The following is a 16,249-nucleotide window of genomic DNA, read 5'->3' on the forward strand; positions in this document are numbered from 1 at the left end:
TCCTTCAGCTGTTTTTTTTTTGTTGTGTTTTTGGTTGGGCGCACAATCAACCCGTTCCGTACGGGAATAGTGCACACAGCATTGGGAAGGGAAAGCGCGCGATTGGGTAATGCCGTACATTGGACGCTTCTTCATCGATACAACATCCCGCTTTTGGTCGTTTCACGCTTCTCTATTATCTTGTGTCCGGTTTTTTGTTAATAAATGCTGGTGGTCTTCGTAGGACCCGCTTATCGAGATGAAAAAAAAACCCTTCTCATCACCTTCCAAACACGTGTCAAGATGCAAGCGGAAATGTAAACGCACCATCATCAAGATGCAACGGCTGTATTTTGTGAGTGATAGGATCGATTATATAAAGCCCACAAATTGCACCACATTTTCAAACAAAATCCCAACCTGAACCAATACACATCCGACGATAAGAGTACGCTGGCCCAAGTCCAATCATCAACTGCTTGTCGCGACCACACACTTTCATCGCTGCTCCGTGGGAGATGCGCGTATGCATTTGCTGCAGCAATCACCGAGCCGACCGGTGTCGTCACGCACGACAAGCTGGCTGATGATCGATGGGAGTCGCTGCTGCCGCCGACAACACTTCCTACAACTGGAGGGATGTACTTAGTTTGCCCACCTGACCCTCTGTTTACCGTGTCGTGGATGTCATTTAAAAAAAACTGCGGTACACTACGCGCGTCGAACTAATAGCCTCAGTTCCGGAGTGCGTGCCAATCTCTCTTTCTCAAAAACATAGGAATTAAAAATTGCGCGTACTGCTTTCCGTGCCCCCTCATACTTGCACAAACACACACACACACCGGACATGGTTTGCTGGGTGCGCGCCTACGCCATGTTACAGACACAGCGCGCAGCCGTGTTACACGCGGGCTCCCCGGTGGAAAGTGATTTTGCTTCCTTCCCTCTTTTGGAGCGAGCTCCCAGACACACTGGGCGCTTTATTCAAGCCGTTGCCGTACGCTACCGGTACCGATTTCGGAAAGGGTGCAACATAATCAGTGGGAAATCAAACATACGATTGATTTGTTTTTAGTTTTGTTGTTCCTGTTGATCGTTTTTACAACGGACGGAAGTAGCAATTCACTAGAGTTGTATAATATTAGGGCTTGCGGATATCGTCTAAAATATGTTGTTTTGATACTAGAAAACACTAGAATCCTTATGAAAGTACATCTAGATGACACGCCTTGTTTAAAAAGACCATAAAGGCTTTAGAAATGATCAATATTTACATTTTTGGATATTCTTTTTCAAAATAAACATTATTTGAGATATTTTATTTAGCTTATTGCGTTTTGAAGCCCTTAACATATTGATTAAATTCAAAATTGTCTACATCTTCCATTTTCCAGTTTTGTAATATTCAATGAAACCCGGCTCCGTTTCTATGCCTTTGAAACTAATGGGCCATTTGAAAACATATGTGCAATGTCTTCTAATTAGCAGAAGTTCTCGTAGTGTTTGCTAATCAAAAAATAAATTTTATTTTATTTTTATTATATTTCCAACAATACTTTTTATTCTGTATTTCACAAATGTTGATTTAAACCAGATGTGTCAAACTTGTTTGTTCAGTGGGTTACTTGTTAAGCCAAACAGCAATTCGCGGGCCGCAATATCTACGTCGAATAACGATGCTAAGGGTTAATCTGATCATTTTCCTTAATGTAACTGTTTATTACTGACACTTTACTCTTCATCCGAAGTAGATTTAGTTGTAATCTTCCACGATGATTTGATACAATCAATGTTTCAATAAAAATCTCAGAAATCCTCCACAATGTTTGAATCAGCTAATATAGTTATTGTTCAGCATGGGACAACCCGGCCGTAATGCAGATTCAGCTAATATATACCACTCGCAAATACAGCTAAAGGTTTTTTTCAATCTCGAAGTTTCTTCTTTTACTATTAATCGAATCAATTTTTACAACTTTTAAAAACTTTTAATCGGATTAATATTTAAATATCAGAAACATCAACGTTTGTCTGTTCCTATTAAGACGCCAATGCTTGGTCAGCGCTTGAAATCACGAATCAAACCACATTCAATATTTAGCCCATCGTACGCCCGCGCCAATCTACCGCTGTTTCCTATTCTGATGGACATCCCAAAACATTCGACCATAAATAAATATGGTAAACAAAAGGAGGGGGAGCCAACGCACCACAAAAATGATCCCCCATTCAAACGGACTCCCTTCCTCGATGAAACCACGCTCTGTTGGCCCGATGCAGCGCTGAGCAGCGATCGGATAAACATTATGATTCGTATGCAAATGATGATACCGCGACTTCCCCGCATACGCACCGCCGCGGAATGAGGGCCCGATCAATCGCATTCCACTACACCAGCCAGGAAACCGGGTGGGCGTACATAGTTCACCTGGCCAGAAATGGAAACCAAACCGCGGGCAATCGCCGCCAGCCAGCCCAGCTAGGAGAGAAAGCAAAGCGCTTCTCCGCTTCGGGAACGGGAGCATCGGGGACACACGGTGCGAGCCAAACCCCAACCGTTGCACAATCCGGTGCGATTACCGCGAGTCAAGCACCGACGGGACCCGATCGGACTATGTGCACTTGTGTCATTTGCATGCGACGCATGTAACATCCTGCCGTACCCGTGCAATGGGCCAGGAGAGGCAGCGTGGAGCGAGGTAACCTTTTCCACGCTTGATTGACCTAATCACCCGGCGTGCTCTAAGTTTCTTCACCCTTTCTTTTCTATCGCCCAGGCCAGCTATGCAAAGAGCCCCCGATGCACTTCCGCTCCCGGGCGAGCTGGATTGGGGCTGGAAAGTGAAACAGATTGACACTAAAATAATAAAGCTCCCCCTCCGTTGGGCGCTGAAGTGACATACCTCCCTCGGTCGGTGGCGTTGCGTGCGCGGGAATGATTGGAAAATTAGTTTCATAATTTCCCGCTCGAAGTCCCCGCGTGATAATGACGCGCCCGGAAGCACTGATGCAACCCGACTATGTGTGTGTGTGTGTGTGTGTTTGTGTCAGCTTTGATGAATGGCAATATTTGCCTCAGAGGAATTGCGGACAGCGGCGGGTGCATTCTAGCGTCACGCAATACCTTTTTCTGATAGATTTTTATCAATTTCAACTTAAGGAAAGTTATAGTGTTTAATTTAATTTTTTTGTAAATTTTTACTCTGTTTCGACGTTATGGCTTTGAGTTGTGTTATCACATAATGCCATAAAATGCTTTGTTAAAAACATTCAAAAATCAACAAAACTCTGCTTAATAGTTTGATTGAATTGTCCCAGAACTGATACAATTATCCATTAAACCACTTACCTAGTCGCTTCAGGATGTAGTTTTTCTTGTAGAGCCACCATAGCAGCACCCCGACCAGGATCACGGCGAGCAGTGTGCCGAAAATGGCCCCCGCAATATCGCCGCCACCGTAGCAGGACTCGTTTTCCATCTCGTTGCCTTTAAAAAGTCACTCCAAAGAAAACCACACGTTCACTCGGGAATATCAATTTGGTTGGCTTTCTTTTTTTTGTAATTTTTTATCACCTTTTAGATGCACCGAAATGTTATCGAACTCAACGAAAAAAACACTTAAACACACACTGGCGCACAGCACAGAACTATGATCCGATTATAGTATCACGCAAACGGCACGCAATGACATCATCCTTGCAGCAGTGGAAAACGACGGGAAATTACGGTGACGCCGAAGAAAATCACACACAATCACACAGTCACAAGATCACTGGACGCGTTGGGCGATCGGTTCGCCCCGCTTTGCTGCGCTGTGACGCTCCAGCCCCACTGGTGTTGGCCGGCCCGGGCACAAATCCATTGAATCCGGCACACACCGCTGTCGTTTCACATGCGGTGTTGCAAATTTTTGTATTATTGCTTGAAGTATTAACCCTTTCGTTTTCCAGTTGGTTTTTCCGTTCTTCTTGAACGTTCTTCGCGCGAAGCTTTGTTTGGCGTTCACTGATTTTTTTTTTTGTTTTTTTTTTTTGTTTTATTGTTATGGTTGCGGTTACGAATTTAATGCTAAAATTATGCAACCATTATCTCCGATTATTATTGCCTGCTTGGATGATGATGATGATCGGTTGGGGCCGTGATTGTCCCGCAGGGTATAGCTTTTTTTTCGCTTCTTCTGCTGTATGTGTTCTTCACTGTTTGTCACTGCGGAATTATCGTTTGCACTGGACGGGAACAGGCACAAAAGGAGAAAAAAAAGTGAGAGGATTAAAGCAAAAAGACTACAGAGAGTACGTTTTGATTAAAGTTTCTTTGCACTGTAGCACCACGAGTGAAATTGAAAGAAATTAAAACAAAACGGACCATCATACTACTGCAACCCCGAGAGCAGCGGGGAGCGCAAACTTAAAGCTAATGAATTCTGTATCGATCTGTATCTTTTTTGGACGATCGATTTATTGCCACCCCTTCAGTCCTTCAGCAAACACACTTTCTCCTGCGCTGGATGATGATGGATCCCATCCCATCACCAGGCCTCCTCCTCGATGCATAATATTACACTAATCGTGTGCCATAAAAGACGTGCAGCAAACACACAACAAGCAGCTCCACCTTTTAATTGCCGGACGATCGATCGGAATGCTAAGTTATGGACGGAGCAGCCTCGTGGTGGTGCATCGATCCACTTTCCTAATCGATAGAATTTTTAAATAGTTATATTTCCGGCTGTTAAACGAGCATAACAAATTAAGCCGTTTGCTCTCTCACACTTTCGCAGCTGAAAACTAGGGACCAAACATTGATGCTGCTGCAGTAGTGCAGTAAAAGTAATTTCGAAAGAGCTCGTGCTTGTGTTAAAATACTCAAGCTCTAAATTAATTCATTCTTAGCTTACTTTAGGAATCTCTCAATAAAATGACATTCAAACAAAAGCATCACTATGCCCACGAACGCGGAAGCCTGCACGGAGGTGTCGCTGGCGCACGGACAAGACGACGACACGTGCGCTTGGCGAAATGGAAAAAGCAACCGCAACCGAAATGGAATCGCAGTGCCGGCAGGACCAAGGCTTGACCATCTACAGGTTAAATTTTGCCCCTTTCCTTCGTATAGAATTCCACAGCCACTTTCGACAGTGCTTGTCTCTTTCTCGCTCTCCCTCTCCGGCCATCTGGCTCTATAGCAGATCTTTTCCGTACTATCTTTCTCTTCGTTTAGAAAGCGACGCGCGAAGCAAACGAAGAGAAGGAATGTATCGATTACTTTCCTTTTCCCATGACCATTCGCGTGATGCTGTGTGTGTGTGTGTGTGTGTGTGTGTCTGTGTGTGTGAGCCTCTGTGACTCCTTCGAACCCTCCCCCGTACCTCCAGGCGATACTGGGCTGAAGTTTCGGGATTGCTCGATCGCCTGGGCAATCCTTTGGTTCGGCCGTTTTTTGGTGAGATTGTGTGGGCTTTTTGTATTTAACGTGAGGTGAGATAGGTTCCATTATTCTTTAACGAAATTCGCTCTCACTTACAAGTGCCTGCAGCAACTTTTTTCGCCTAAGGCGACACTAGCCGCTGCGGATCGAGAGAGACTTCAATGCTGACGAAGGACAGTAACGCTACACCTGTTGGAGTGGGAACCGTTTATTATTTGCTTTTTTTTTTTAAGAAAGTCAACCACTGATAAGACAAAAAAAGCTATTTGTACAGTTGTCATACGTGAAAAAAACTGTTTCAAGTACTATTAGCATGATTTTTGTTGTGAAAGAGGCAAACATCACACGGGACGGGAGGAAGCTGGATCATCAACTTGTGTGGTCAAATGGTACTCCGAATTGAGTCGCTTGATTCGACAGGTGATAGGAAGGGCACAAGCACACACACACACACTCATGCACATACACAAAAAAAGATAATGGTTAACTTGACGATCGTGTGGTTTGTCCCTGTTTCCCTTCCCGTTATCTTAAACAGGTTTCCCTCGCTCGGTTGAAGCAGCTCATTTGGCTACCGATTCCCAACGAACCTGTCCAGCCTGAGCGAGACTGATTATCACGCCATGAATCTTTGATTTGCATATTTTTTCACATCTTCAAGCTGCACGCTAATTTCACCGGATTTTTCCACCAATCAATCAAAGCTTGTTAAGCAAAGAAAGAAACAAACATGCAAATTACTTCGATGTTTACTGCTACAGAATCGTCCCTACAACACGCCTCGTTATTTATCACACTTGATTGAAACTAATGAAAGCACGATTTCAAACAATTGTCACCACACTTTTCATCATTTTTCATCATCAATGTCACTATTGTTTTGATGGCAGCTATTGTTCTATCACATTGTCATGTATTTCTTTTTAAAAAATAGTTTAAATTAATTTACAGTGATTCCACTACACACGATCTATCGTTTGTGTAATAACAGTCACATGTGAATTCAATATGTTGTCATTTGTCGTACATAAATCACGTTGTTCTTTATATATCAATGGTCACATTTACACTATCAAGAGATCAGCATCAATTTAACAGACACGTTTCACTTGCACCAACAATAACACGGATATGTTTTAAGCATCTTAACAGCTTACATCACAAGCGGAATAGAATCCAAATTTAATTCACTGCATTTGTTGTTGTTGTCCACTCATTCACGGTTTCTGTTCTTTTTCCAGCTTTTTTTTTTTGTTATCCACACACACATCCGTTCTACGCACCTTACACACTGCACGTGTTGTTGTCCGTGACCGTTCGGTTCGGCTCGATTCAAAAAAATGACTTGTTTTCAAACGACGAACCTTGCTTATATGCGATGCACCGTGTGTTGGGCACGGTGTGCGTGTCCGGTGGTCATGATCGTGAACGTTTACATGACAAATAGATTTTACAAAATGTACTTTATGCGATGAAATGTCGATCGATCGACAACTAGGTACTATAAAAATTGTGTTATTTTTATTATGATTGCTTTGTAGAAATGCGTACTGTATTTTGTATTGTTTCCTCAGCAGACCCAGCTACCCAAATATGATTGGTACTGACAGCTACAGGGGTGATCAACTACATTCAAAAGGTGACTTTGCAATATTTTAATAAATTACAAAAATTATACAGTGGAGCGCCGTTTATCCGGGTACCTTTTATCCGGCTGTCCGTTTATCCGTGCTGTTGAGAAATGACAGTTGAATACCAAGGTGACATTGCGTTATGAGGAGGATATTTGAAAAGGCAGTTAAAAGAGCACATTTTCATAACAAAAGACACGATAATTCAAAGCTAATTTCAAATATTTTTATGGAAAAAACATGAAGTTAATAATTTTTATCTAAAAATAAGATAGGTTTCCAAAAATTAATCAGGAATTCGTGATAAAATACATAATTTGAGTCATTATCCGTGTTATTCGCATATCCGGGTGAGGACAAGTCCTGAGAAGCCCGGATAAACGGCGCTCTACTGTATTATTTTCTTGTTATTCTTATTCTTCTTTGGCGCAATCATTGTTGTCAGCCCTACGTATGGGAGGCACGGTCAGTTCGGGGCTTGAACCCATAACGGGCATGTTGTTAAGTGGTACGAGTTAATGACTGTACCACGAGTCCAGCGAAATTAATAAAAAATATTTTTGTTCGTGTCACAGTGTTAAGAAAACAAAAAAATATGTTTGTCTAATAAATACAGCTTTTAAACATCCAAAATTAAAATAAGTAATTTAGGTGGACATGGGAATAAAAAATCTAAATACACAATAAAATTATTAGCATTAGTGACGCTAAGCATTAAAAAAGGAAAAAAATTAATCCAAGTACATACCTGAGATAGACTTTTATGATGTATTATTGGCAAAATATTCATTCCACCACACAGCGTGTAGTCTCTGCTTCGTGTTTGTTTATCTGGTTCAACAAATGTAAAGGAATTGGTGCAATTTATATTCCAATCATTTCTTTCCGTTGTACCGATATAAATACGCCACATTTTCAGGATGCGAATTGTTTATCTCTTTCTACTTTCTAGCTCTAAAAAAACAGAAAACAAAGTATTAGAATTGTTCACGATGCACACCTGTAACGAAGCTGAGCTCCACAAAAGTTTGCTTTGTTCTTCTGATGAATTTAATTGTGTTAGGAAGTTAAATCAATGTATCTGTGTTTGAACAGCACATGAAATGCGAATCTTGTAATTAAAAAGAAAATTAAAAAATGGAAGAACGTAGATTAGAACTATTGCTCCATGGAAGGTACGGCACTGAACGATATGATGACCCTACTCACAATTTGCCTAGCTTGTCCTACCTGCCCTTTAATAAACTTTCGTCCTACTCGCTCTACGATAGAAGCTAAATAGATCAACGCATTTTGCGTGTTCCTTTTTTCTTAAACATTGTTTCCTACTTATGAATTGCTACAACTGCTTCCCATTGCAGTTTCCCAGTTTTGTTTGGGAGTTGGATGCGTAAATGGCATTGCTTTGCTACCTCTGCTTACTGACTAAATTATCATACTCTCGGTTTGTGTCTGACACGAAACCTAAAACCTAAATAGAGTTGTGGTTTTTTTGTCTGCTTAGTTTTGCTACATTGCTCTCCTCTTCTCTACTGTTTTGATCGACTCCACCCCGATCGGTTTTTGATTCCGTTTCACCGATTGTATATGATTGCGTCGCATTATTAGGAAGTGCTAACTGGTTACACTACTGTTGCTGGTCAAGCAACAGTATCTTCTTGGCCTGCTCCATCCCCGACAGGTACGCGCCGTGAACGGTCGAGAAGTAGCGTTCGTGGCAAGCTTCCCCGGCGAAATGTATGGTTGCACTCGGCTTTACACTACCACTCACGTTGGCGCTTCCCGCGACCGGTGGTTTCGTTTTCGCTGGTGTACCGGCAGGGGTCGAAGGCGGCCTGTTCGAGGCAGTGGTTGCTAGAGAATCGGCTGCCATCTGAACCGTCGTAACCTTGGTCGGTGTGTTGCTGCCCCGTTGCGTTGAGCTTGGCTGGACGTTGGTCAGTGTGTTGCTGCTGTTGCTGCTGCTCGTGCTGTGGCCACTTGGGGTGCTCGTCGACGTGCCCGTGCTTCCAGCGCGCGTACCACCCGCGGTTGGCGTAGACTGTGGCTGGGACTGGGTCTTTTTGCGCGATTCCTCTCCCAACTTGTCGTACTGATTGCATACGAGCGTTTCCGTCAGGTTGGACATAAAGTTCTGCTCGTGGTCACAGTTGACTGAGGTGTAGCTGTACGACCCACGGATGTAGCGGTTGGAATTCCATCTAGTGCTGCGAAAAGAGCGGAAACGTTCGCTTATAAACAATTCGCTATTTAAAAAAATAATCATTGTGTTATTACTTACCAGTAATAATTGACAGGTTTAGGTACTTTCTTCTTGGTAAACTTCTCCAAAATGAACACACAGTCGCTCACGATCTGCTCGTCGTTGAGTGCCTCCATCTCGAGCGCACCGTAGCTGCCGATCCAGCCCAGCAGCGTATTGGGCGGACCGGGGCTGAGCACATCGAACCCCGAGATGAACCGCGTCCAGTGCGAATCCTTGCGCAGCTCGTCCCGCCACACCAGCTGAATGCCTTCCGCTTTGCCCCACCACGGTTCCTCGAACTGGAGGAAGATTTTGTCGATCGTCCCATACCCGATGCTCCGTATCGATCGGCTGTAGCTGGCCGGTAGGTTCGGCTGAAACAGTTGGTCCATCGTGTCCTTCAGCACGCCCAGCGAGAACGTCACGAGCAGGTGCTGGCAGCAGTAGATCGTCCCATCCGTACACTTGACGATCACCTTGCCCCGCCCGTCCAGCCAGCGTATCTCGCAGATCGCCTTGTTGTACACGATCTTCTCCGCGCCGATCTCCTCGATCAGGCAGCTCACCAGGGCCTGAAAGCCGTACCGCATGTTGATGTGCGCCTGGCAGCTTTCCCCATTGAACGAGTAGCTGCCCCACAGCTTGGCCGAAATGTCCGACACGTGCAGGCACGAGTTGTCGATGATTTGAAACCGGCAGTGCCAGTCGAGCAGCTGCTGCGCCAGCACCTTCTGCTCCGCGCTGAAGTCCTTCTCCGTCCGCTTGCGGAACTGGTCGCGCAGAAAAGCCTCCAGCGAGGCGGGATACACCGCCGCGCCGTCCCGCTCGGGGGCCGCCGCCCGGGCCGCAAACTCTTCGCACTGCTCCAGTATCTGGCCCACGATAAAGTCGACCCGCTTCACCAGCTGGTCGTCTATCCGGAAGCCGTCGTCGCGCAGAAACTCGCCCAACCCCTCCTCGGACGTTTCCTCGCGCAGCAGCCCGTTGCGCTTCGCCATCTCGTGCAACTCGTTCTGCCGGCCGTGCAGCCACTGGGCGCCCGCCTCCACCAGCTGACAGTGGCCGCCCTTGCCGCTGCCGCTGGTGTGATGCTTTTTCAGCGCCTTCGTGCTGATGCGCCCGCCCGGCACGGACTGTGCCTCGAGGATGGCGAAGCTTTTGCCCGAGTTGCGCAGCTGCCTGGCGGCACCCAGCCCGGCAATGCCGGCGCCAAGGATCAGCACGTCCACGTACGCCTTTGGCCCGTGGTTGAACGGTGGTATCAGCCTGTCGGGGAGGAAGAGGCAGGAAAGAAACCGATTACGATAAGATGTGTCAATGTAATCAGGTCAGCATGCAAACTTACTTTTGAAGCAGTAAACGTAAACGCTAATTGAGCATGTTTTGCAAAACGCAAAGCGAAAGATTAAAATGGAAAATAAAAAAACTATATCTATGAGAGAGAAAAAAACGGTGTATTGTGTCTTATCTGTGTGTGGGTGTGTGGTTTGGTTAACTGTTCGTTCGTGGTATATGGGGAGGGCAATTCCGGCTGCATCATCGTGCTTACAGATGAGCCTTCCTGCAGAATAGGAAGAAAAGAAACGAAACGAAACGGAGAAAAGAAATAAACAGAACAAATCAAAAAGGAGGTTTAAGGAAAACCGAGTAAAAACCACATGCGATTGCTTGTGTGTAGTTTTTGTTTGAAAGGGTGTTGTTAACTGTTATTTGGTTTTGTTATTTGTAAACAATGAAGTGTTACGAAAAGTTAAACACACAACAATCAAAAAAGTTGTACAGCATTAGTTATAGTACAATTTTAACGATAACGTAGTAAAACATGCACATTTTGAAATAAAAATCAATTTTTACTAGATCCTACGAGCCTAATTTTGTAGTTATGCATGAATTTTCTCAATCCAAATTAAAAAAAGTGTTTTGTTAAGGAACTGCTTCAAAGGGATAAAAAAACCTTTTTTCCTTTCGTTACTATGCCCAAAATCGTTAAAAAAATCCATCTGTTTCTTTCGAGACTTTTCCAATAGCATTCAAACTAAAAAAAAAAAACAGTGACCAACCAAAAACATTCACCCTCCAACTTACCTATCGTAAAGATCGATCAAACGGCTGGCCTCGCGCCATCCCGTCTCCACCGCACCGTGCACGGTCGAGTAGTAGTGATCGTGCGTCGCCTCGCCGGCAAACTGTACCACCGGCATGCCGCACGAGTTGGTCAGCGGGATGGCCAGGTGCGATGCGGACGTGTTCAGCAGATCCGTCGTCATCGACCGGAACGTGTACGAGCCGCGGAAGTTCGGGTTCGAGTACCAGCTGGTACGCTGAAACCGGACCGGTTCCGGCACGGTGCAGCCCTTCATAAACTTGCGTAGCAGAAACATGCACGCGCGCCGAACCTCCTCATCGCTCGCCCGCTCCATGCGGCGCGCATTCTTGCCCGAAATCCAACCGCACAGCACGTTCGGCTGATAGTCCACGATGTAAAACCCGAACACGTCCTCCATCCAGCTGTCCGGCATTTTGCGCACCTCCTCCAGGTCGGCCTGGTTCCAGATCAGGCTCAGGCCCTGCCACCCGGCCGCCCAGAACGGTTTCTCGAACTCCAGGAACAGCTTGTTCACCGTGCCGATCGTCAGCCCCTGGATGGCGTTCCGCTTGATCGGGGGCAGATCGGGCGTGAACAGCGACTGGTAGCGCTCCTTCAGCACGCCCAGCGAAATCGTGCAGATCACGTGGTCCGCATCGTACACGCTGTTGTCGGTACAGCGCACCGACACCAAGCTGTCCGGTCCGGCGGTCCAGTTAATGTTGGCGACCGTTTTGTTGAAGTGCGTGTAGTCCTCCAGATTGATTGCATCCGCTGCGGTGGGGAGTGGATGGCGTTTCTACAATAACAACAAAAAAACAAGCAAAACTTGTATCAAATGCCTCAATGAAATGATCAAGCTTGCCCTCCTACCATCAAAATTTCCAGCACTGTCCGGTAGCCCTTGTCGCGCCAGTTCAGCAGCAAATCCCCATCGCACTCCCAGTAGTGCAGGTAGCCCGGCCCGGACGTGTCGAACCAGCTGTCCGACGCTTCGATCGAGTTTTCGAACTTGTGGAAAAACTCCAGCACCTGGTACGCCGTCTCGTCGTTCACGTCCGCGTACTCGGGCGTCTCGAGCAGCGCGCGGAACTTGCCCATGATGAACGAGCCGAGCGAGCCGCGGTACCCGGTCAGCTCGTGCTTGTGCGTCTCCAGGATGGACCAGATCAGGCCGAGCAGCTTTTCGCTCCGCTCCTTCGGTATCTGTTCGCCGTTCGAGCGCGTCAGCACGAACCGCTCGTACCGGGCACTGTTCGAGTCGAACACGTTGTACTTCGAGCCGAGCTCGTAGCACACGTTTCCCTTCTCACCGTGGCACCTGGGAGGGTAAAAAAAAGCGGGAGAACAACATCCATCATTAATAAGGAAAAGAAAAAGTCAACGGAACCACCCCGCCGTACCGTGGATAATAAATAAATTATACCGACGGGGAATCGATTATTTAGTGACCTTCATCTCGGGAAACGGAACGGGGTGGCACAACAACAACAGCAACAACAAAAAAACTCACCATTGTGCGCCCAGGTCAACAACGTTCGCCCCGAACGGTACGGTGTGGATGCGGCCACCGATGCGATTTTCCGCCTCGAGTATCTTCAGATTCTTGTAGCCCCGCTCGATGAGCCGCGTCGCCGCGGCCACACCGGCCGCACCGGCCCCGATGATGACGATGCGCGGGTTCATCCTTGCCGTCCAGGGTGTGTGTGTGTCTGCCTGTGTGTGTGTGTGTCTGTATCTAGAAATTCTTTTGTTCCGCAGCCTCCGGATGAGGGTTCGGTCGCGTGCAAAAGTGTGCCACCTTACGAGGGGCGCAAGCAATCGTTCGTCCAGCCACCAGCGTCAAGCACACTACACTACACAGGCGAACGAGGGGAATTCATCAAACGCCCGGGGTCCTTCGCTCGACCCGTCTCACATCATCGCCCAATCGATAACGCGCGCTCAAGATGATTGTTTTGCGTTCTGCGCTTTCTTTCCGCCTTCGCCGCAGCAGGAAAGAGTGAGGGGAGAATATCACCCTCTCGATGATGCTTTTGTGAGGCTATACGGGGTGTTCTATTGTTGTTGCCACTTTGGTGTAAGCCTTCCTCCGTGGGGTTGGCAGTGCGGATGGAAGGATAATTATTACAGCCTTCTGCTTCGGACGAAGACGAACTTATCGGGGGGGGGCGACGTGGAGACACTTCGTGACGGAGCGATGGTGCAACTGTGACAATGAACGGAAAAATGGGTAAGATTTAAGCAAAAAGGTAAAGAAAGCACCAAATCACAATAGGCCGTGGCGACAGCTCCGGGTCGACCTGGGCAAAGATATTTCGCTAGAACGAGCACAACTGAACTCACAGCAAGACAGCACAGCACAGGTAGGGACATAATCTGGGACATTTTAATCCCACCCCCTTTCGCGACATATGATAAGATTACAGCCGAGGCACATTTGCACATTGTTTTGTTTTTTCCCCCTGAAGGCACCAAACCCATCCTTACCGTGTTGGAAGGCTGATTGATAAGATACACACTGCCGGCCACTGGGTAATGTTGTGCACTGCCCGCGACGCACTGTTTTCTGTTTTGAACCTCGGCCTTGTTTGCTCCCGTCGGTCCCGGACACGGTCACGTCCAGTGCAGTAGACAACTAACCCTATCGCTTGCCTTTGACCCTCAGAACTGGCTGGTTGGCTGCGACGGGGCTGATGCGATTTCGCGGTATCGAGTATGCGCGAATAACATGTGTTTTTGGTATTGTGCGTGTGTAGTGGTGATATCGTCCCACACATACACACAGATCCGTTTGACAGCACCGTGAACGACACACGATTTGGATCTGCAAATGTTAAGCAGCACATACACGGCGCACATTTGACGATGGTTCGTGTGATACTCAATTATTAGAGATACAAAAAATGGATAAAACGTATTTTTTTAATAATTAAATTAATTAAATAACAACTACAAACGACATTAAAAATATGTCATACCTACTAAAACGTTATTTTTCTATTTAAAAAAATCAAAAACGACAAAACGCTTTCAGGCACCTGTTAGGCCGAACAGAAACGATTCCCATGTGAACCTTCCCCTCCAGTAGCAATGACTAACTATCCGAAAGCGTGACCGTGCGGCCAGACGAGAAGAAATATACAGCGAAATGAACTATTTGACAAGCGCAATATTTGACAGATAAAGCTAAAGGGTTGGGGGAGATACAACATCCGTTTTTCAAAAATCACTTTAAAAGAGTATCTTCTTAAGCGGAACATTCACAAATGGGAAGAAATGATGAACTGTTGGCTGACAATTAACAAAATACTTAAAATGGAAGTTTTTTAATAGATTTAGTTGTGATTTTGTACACGTTATTTGCTTACATTGCACATCAGTTGGTTGCTGTGATGCGTTACCTGACAGATATTTCACCTGTCAAATAGTTCATTTCGCTGTATATTTCACCTCGTCTGGCCTTGCGGTGAGGCAGATCGTTACGCCAAAAAGAAGAAGTAGAAGAATGGCTTAATTTCTAACAGGCATCAAACCCCAATAGAACCACACATAATTGAACGCCAGGATTGATTATTCTGCTGTGAATAAAGTCAAGTTGGAGGGGCTGGGTAGGTCAAAATTGAATCCAGCAACGAGCGGAAATGAAGAAGAGAAAGAGGGAGCAATTAAAGAGCATTGAAAAAAAACAGAGGGTGTAAAAACACAAAAAAGCACACAAACTTTTACACGCTCCTTATAATAGAGCAAAGTTCAGCGCCGCACGAACCGTGGAGTACGGGACGTGTACGTGTCGCTTGAGCGCAAGCTCACTGGATCTGTCGAACTCAATCATATGTTGAACTTGGAGGAAGGGTGGAAGGGAAGTAGAAGGTGAAAGGAAGGTTGTTTATGTTTGTTTATCAACAAATCATCCAAAACGGTCAAATGTACGCCTGAACAAAAACGGCAAATTTCACATAGTTTCACAAGCTTTTGGCATGCTTTCTCGAATCTTTGTCACATCATGGTGTACTTGAAGTTGTTTTAGGTGCCTTGTATTAGTTCAAATAATTAATTGAAAACAAGTTTTAATTATTCGAGAAAGGGTGCCAAAATGTCGAGATAAAGAGGAAACAAGATCCGATCGAAAAACACAAAAAGAAACGAGGTAAGTAATACTTTCAATTCAATTTATTTCATACATATTTTTAACGGTTACCATTCCGCTTCACTTTAAAGTATGACTGGTGTGGCTGGCGCTGTGGAATTGTGTTGCACTCCGTTGTTGTTTAACAATTGTTTTCCTCCATATTCTATTCCACCGTATCGTAATCGTAGCGAAACAATAGTTCACTGCACGCACAAACACACCCATCACCTGTCTAGTTAATTTCTTTCTTTCTACCGAACCGGTTACTGGTCAGACAAGACAGATTGCAAATTATTGGAAATGTACATTTAGACGTGGTACAAGCAAATTAAAACCTTGAAGCAAATAGTTTTACTTGCAGAAAAAAGGAGCAAATCCCAAGCTATACACATAAAAATAGACGTAAAGCTTACTATTTGCCCGGAAGATATGTACACGCGGCCATGCCAACATGCACGAGAAATCAAATAGGAAAAACAAATTGCGCAAAAGAAAAGAAAGTCCCACTAAACCCAGAAAATCCTATACGAAAATAGAGACAAAAGCAAAACAATTCTATAAAGCAGACTAACTAAAAGAGCATAAAAGGAGAGTCAACAAGGCAGCATACTAAAAGTGCGACCGGTATACATCGTCCCTTTGCTGGTGTGCATCATCAGTCCACCACAAATGGGCTGTGGCATTGTTGTCTTTTCCCACCCCCGTTTGGTAATTCAGTTTCTTTTCCCCATTCGGCAATTCACATTCA

The 16,249-nt window shown here is 45.5% G+C and overlaps 3 protein-coding genes across 6 annotated transcripts in view; all 3 read right to left on the reverse strand.

Moving 5' to 3' along the window:
• The window catches only part of LOC120899817, a 59,375-nt gene extending 50,712 nt beyond the window's left edge, over nt 1-8,663 (reverse strand). The window contains exons 1-3 of one of the 4 annotated variants that reach the window (XM_040306046.1): nt 6,691-6,873; nt 5,998-6,111; nt 3,329-4,206 (exon numbers count right to left, since the gene is read on the reverse strand). In XM_040306046.1, coding sequence (XP_040161980.1) covers nt 3,329-3,458 — 130 coding nt within the window. In that variant the 5' untranslated portion in view covers nt 3,459-4,206; nt 5,998-6,111; nt 6,691-6,873. The other 3 variants (XM_040306047.1, XM_040306044.1, XM_040306045.1) reach the window with 3 other exon arrangements.
• A 2-nt stretch (nt 8,664-8,665) lies between these two features.
• Nucleotides 8,666-10,823, reverse strand: LOC120901176 (spermine oxidase-like). The gene is made up of 3 exons (XM_040308886.1): nt 10,780-10,823; nt 9,320-10,549; nt 8,666-9,245 (listed from the first exon to the last, which is right to left on the reverse strand). The coding sequence occupies exons 1-3, from the start codon at nt 10,821-10,823 to the stop codon at nt 8,666-8,668; spliced, it is 1,854 nt and encodes a 617-aa protein (XP_040164820.1).
• LOC120899818 (spermine oxidase-like) lies at nt 10,717-14,156 on the reverse strand. Its single transcript, XM_040306048.1, has 5 exons — nt 13,860-14,156; nt 12,883-13,578; nt 12,243-12,690; nt 11,369-12,168; nt 10,717-10,844 (listed from the first exon to the last, which is right to left on the reverse strand). The coding sequence occupies exons 2-5, from the start codon at nt 13,053-13,055 to the stop codon at nt 10,829-10,831; spliced, it is 1,437 nt and encodes a 478-aa protein (XP_040161982.1). The 5' UTR covers nt 13,056-13,578; nt 13,860-14,156; the 3' UTR covers nt 10,717-10,828.
• Nucleotides 14,157-16,249: the final 2,093 nt, after the last annotated feature.

This window comes from Anopheles arabiensis, chromosome 3 (genome assembly GCF_016920715.1).
Source record: "Anopheles arabiensis isolate DONGOLA chromosome 3, AaraD3, whole genome shotgun sequence".
Lineage (NCBI taxonomy): Eukaryota > Metazoa > Arthropoda > Insecta > Diptera > Culicidae > Anopheles > Anopheles arabiensis.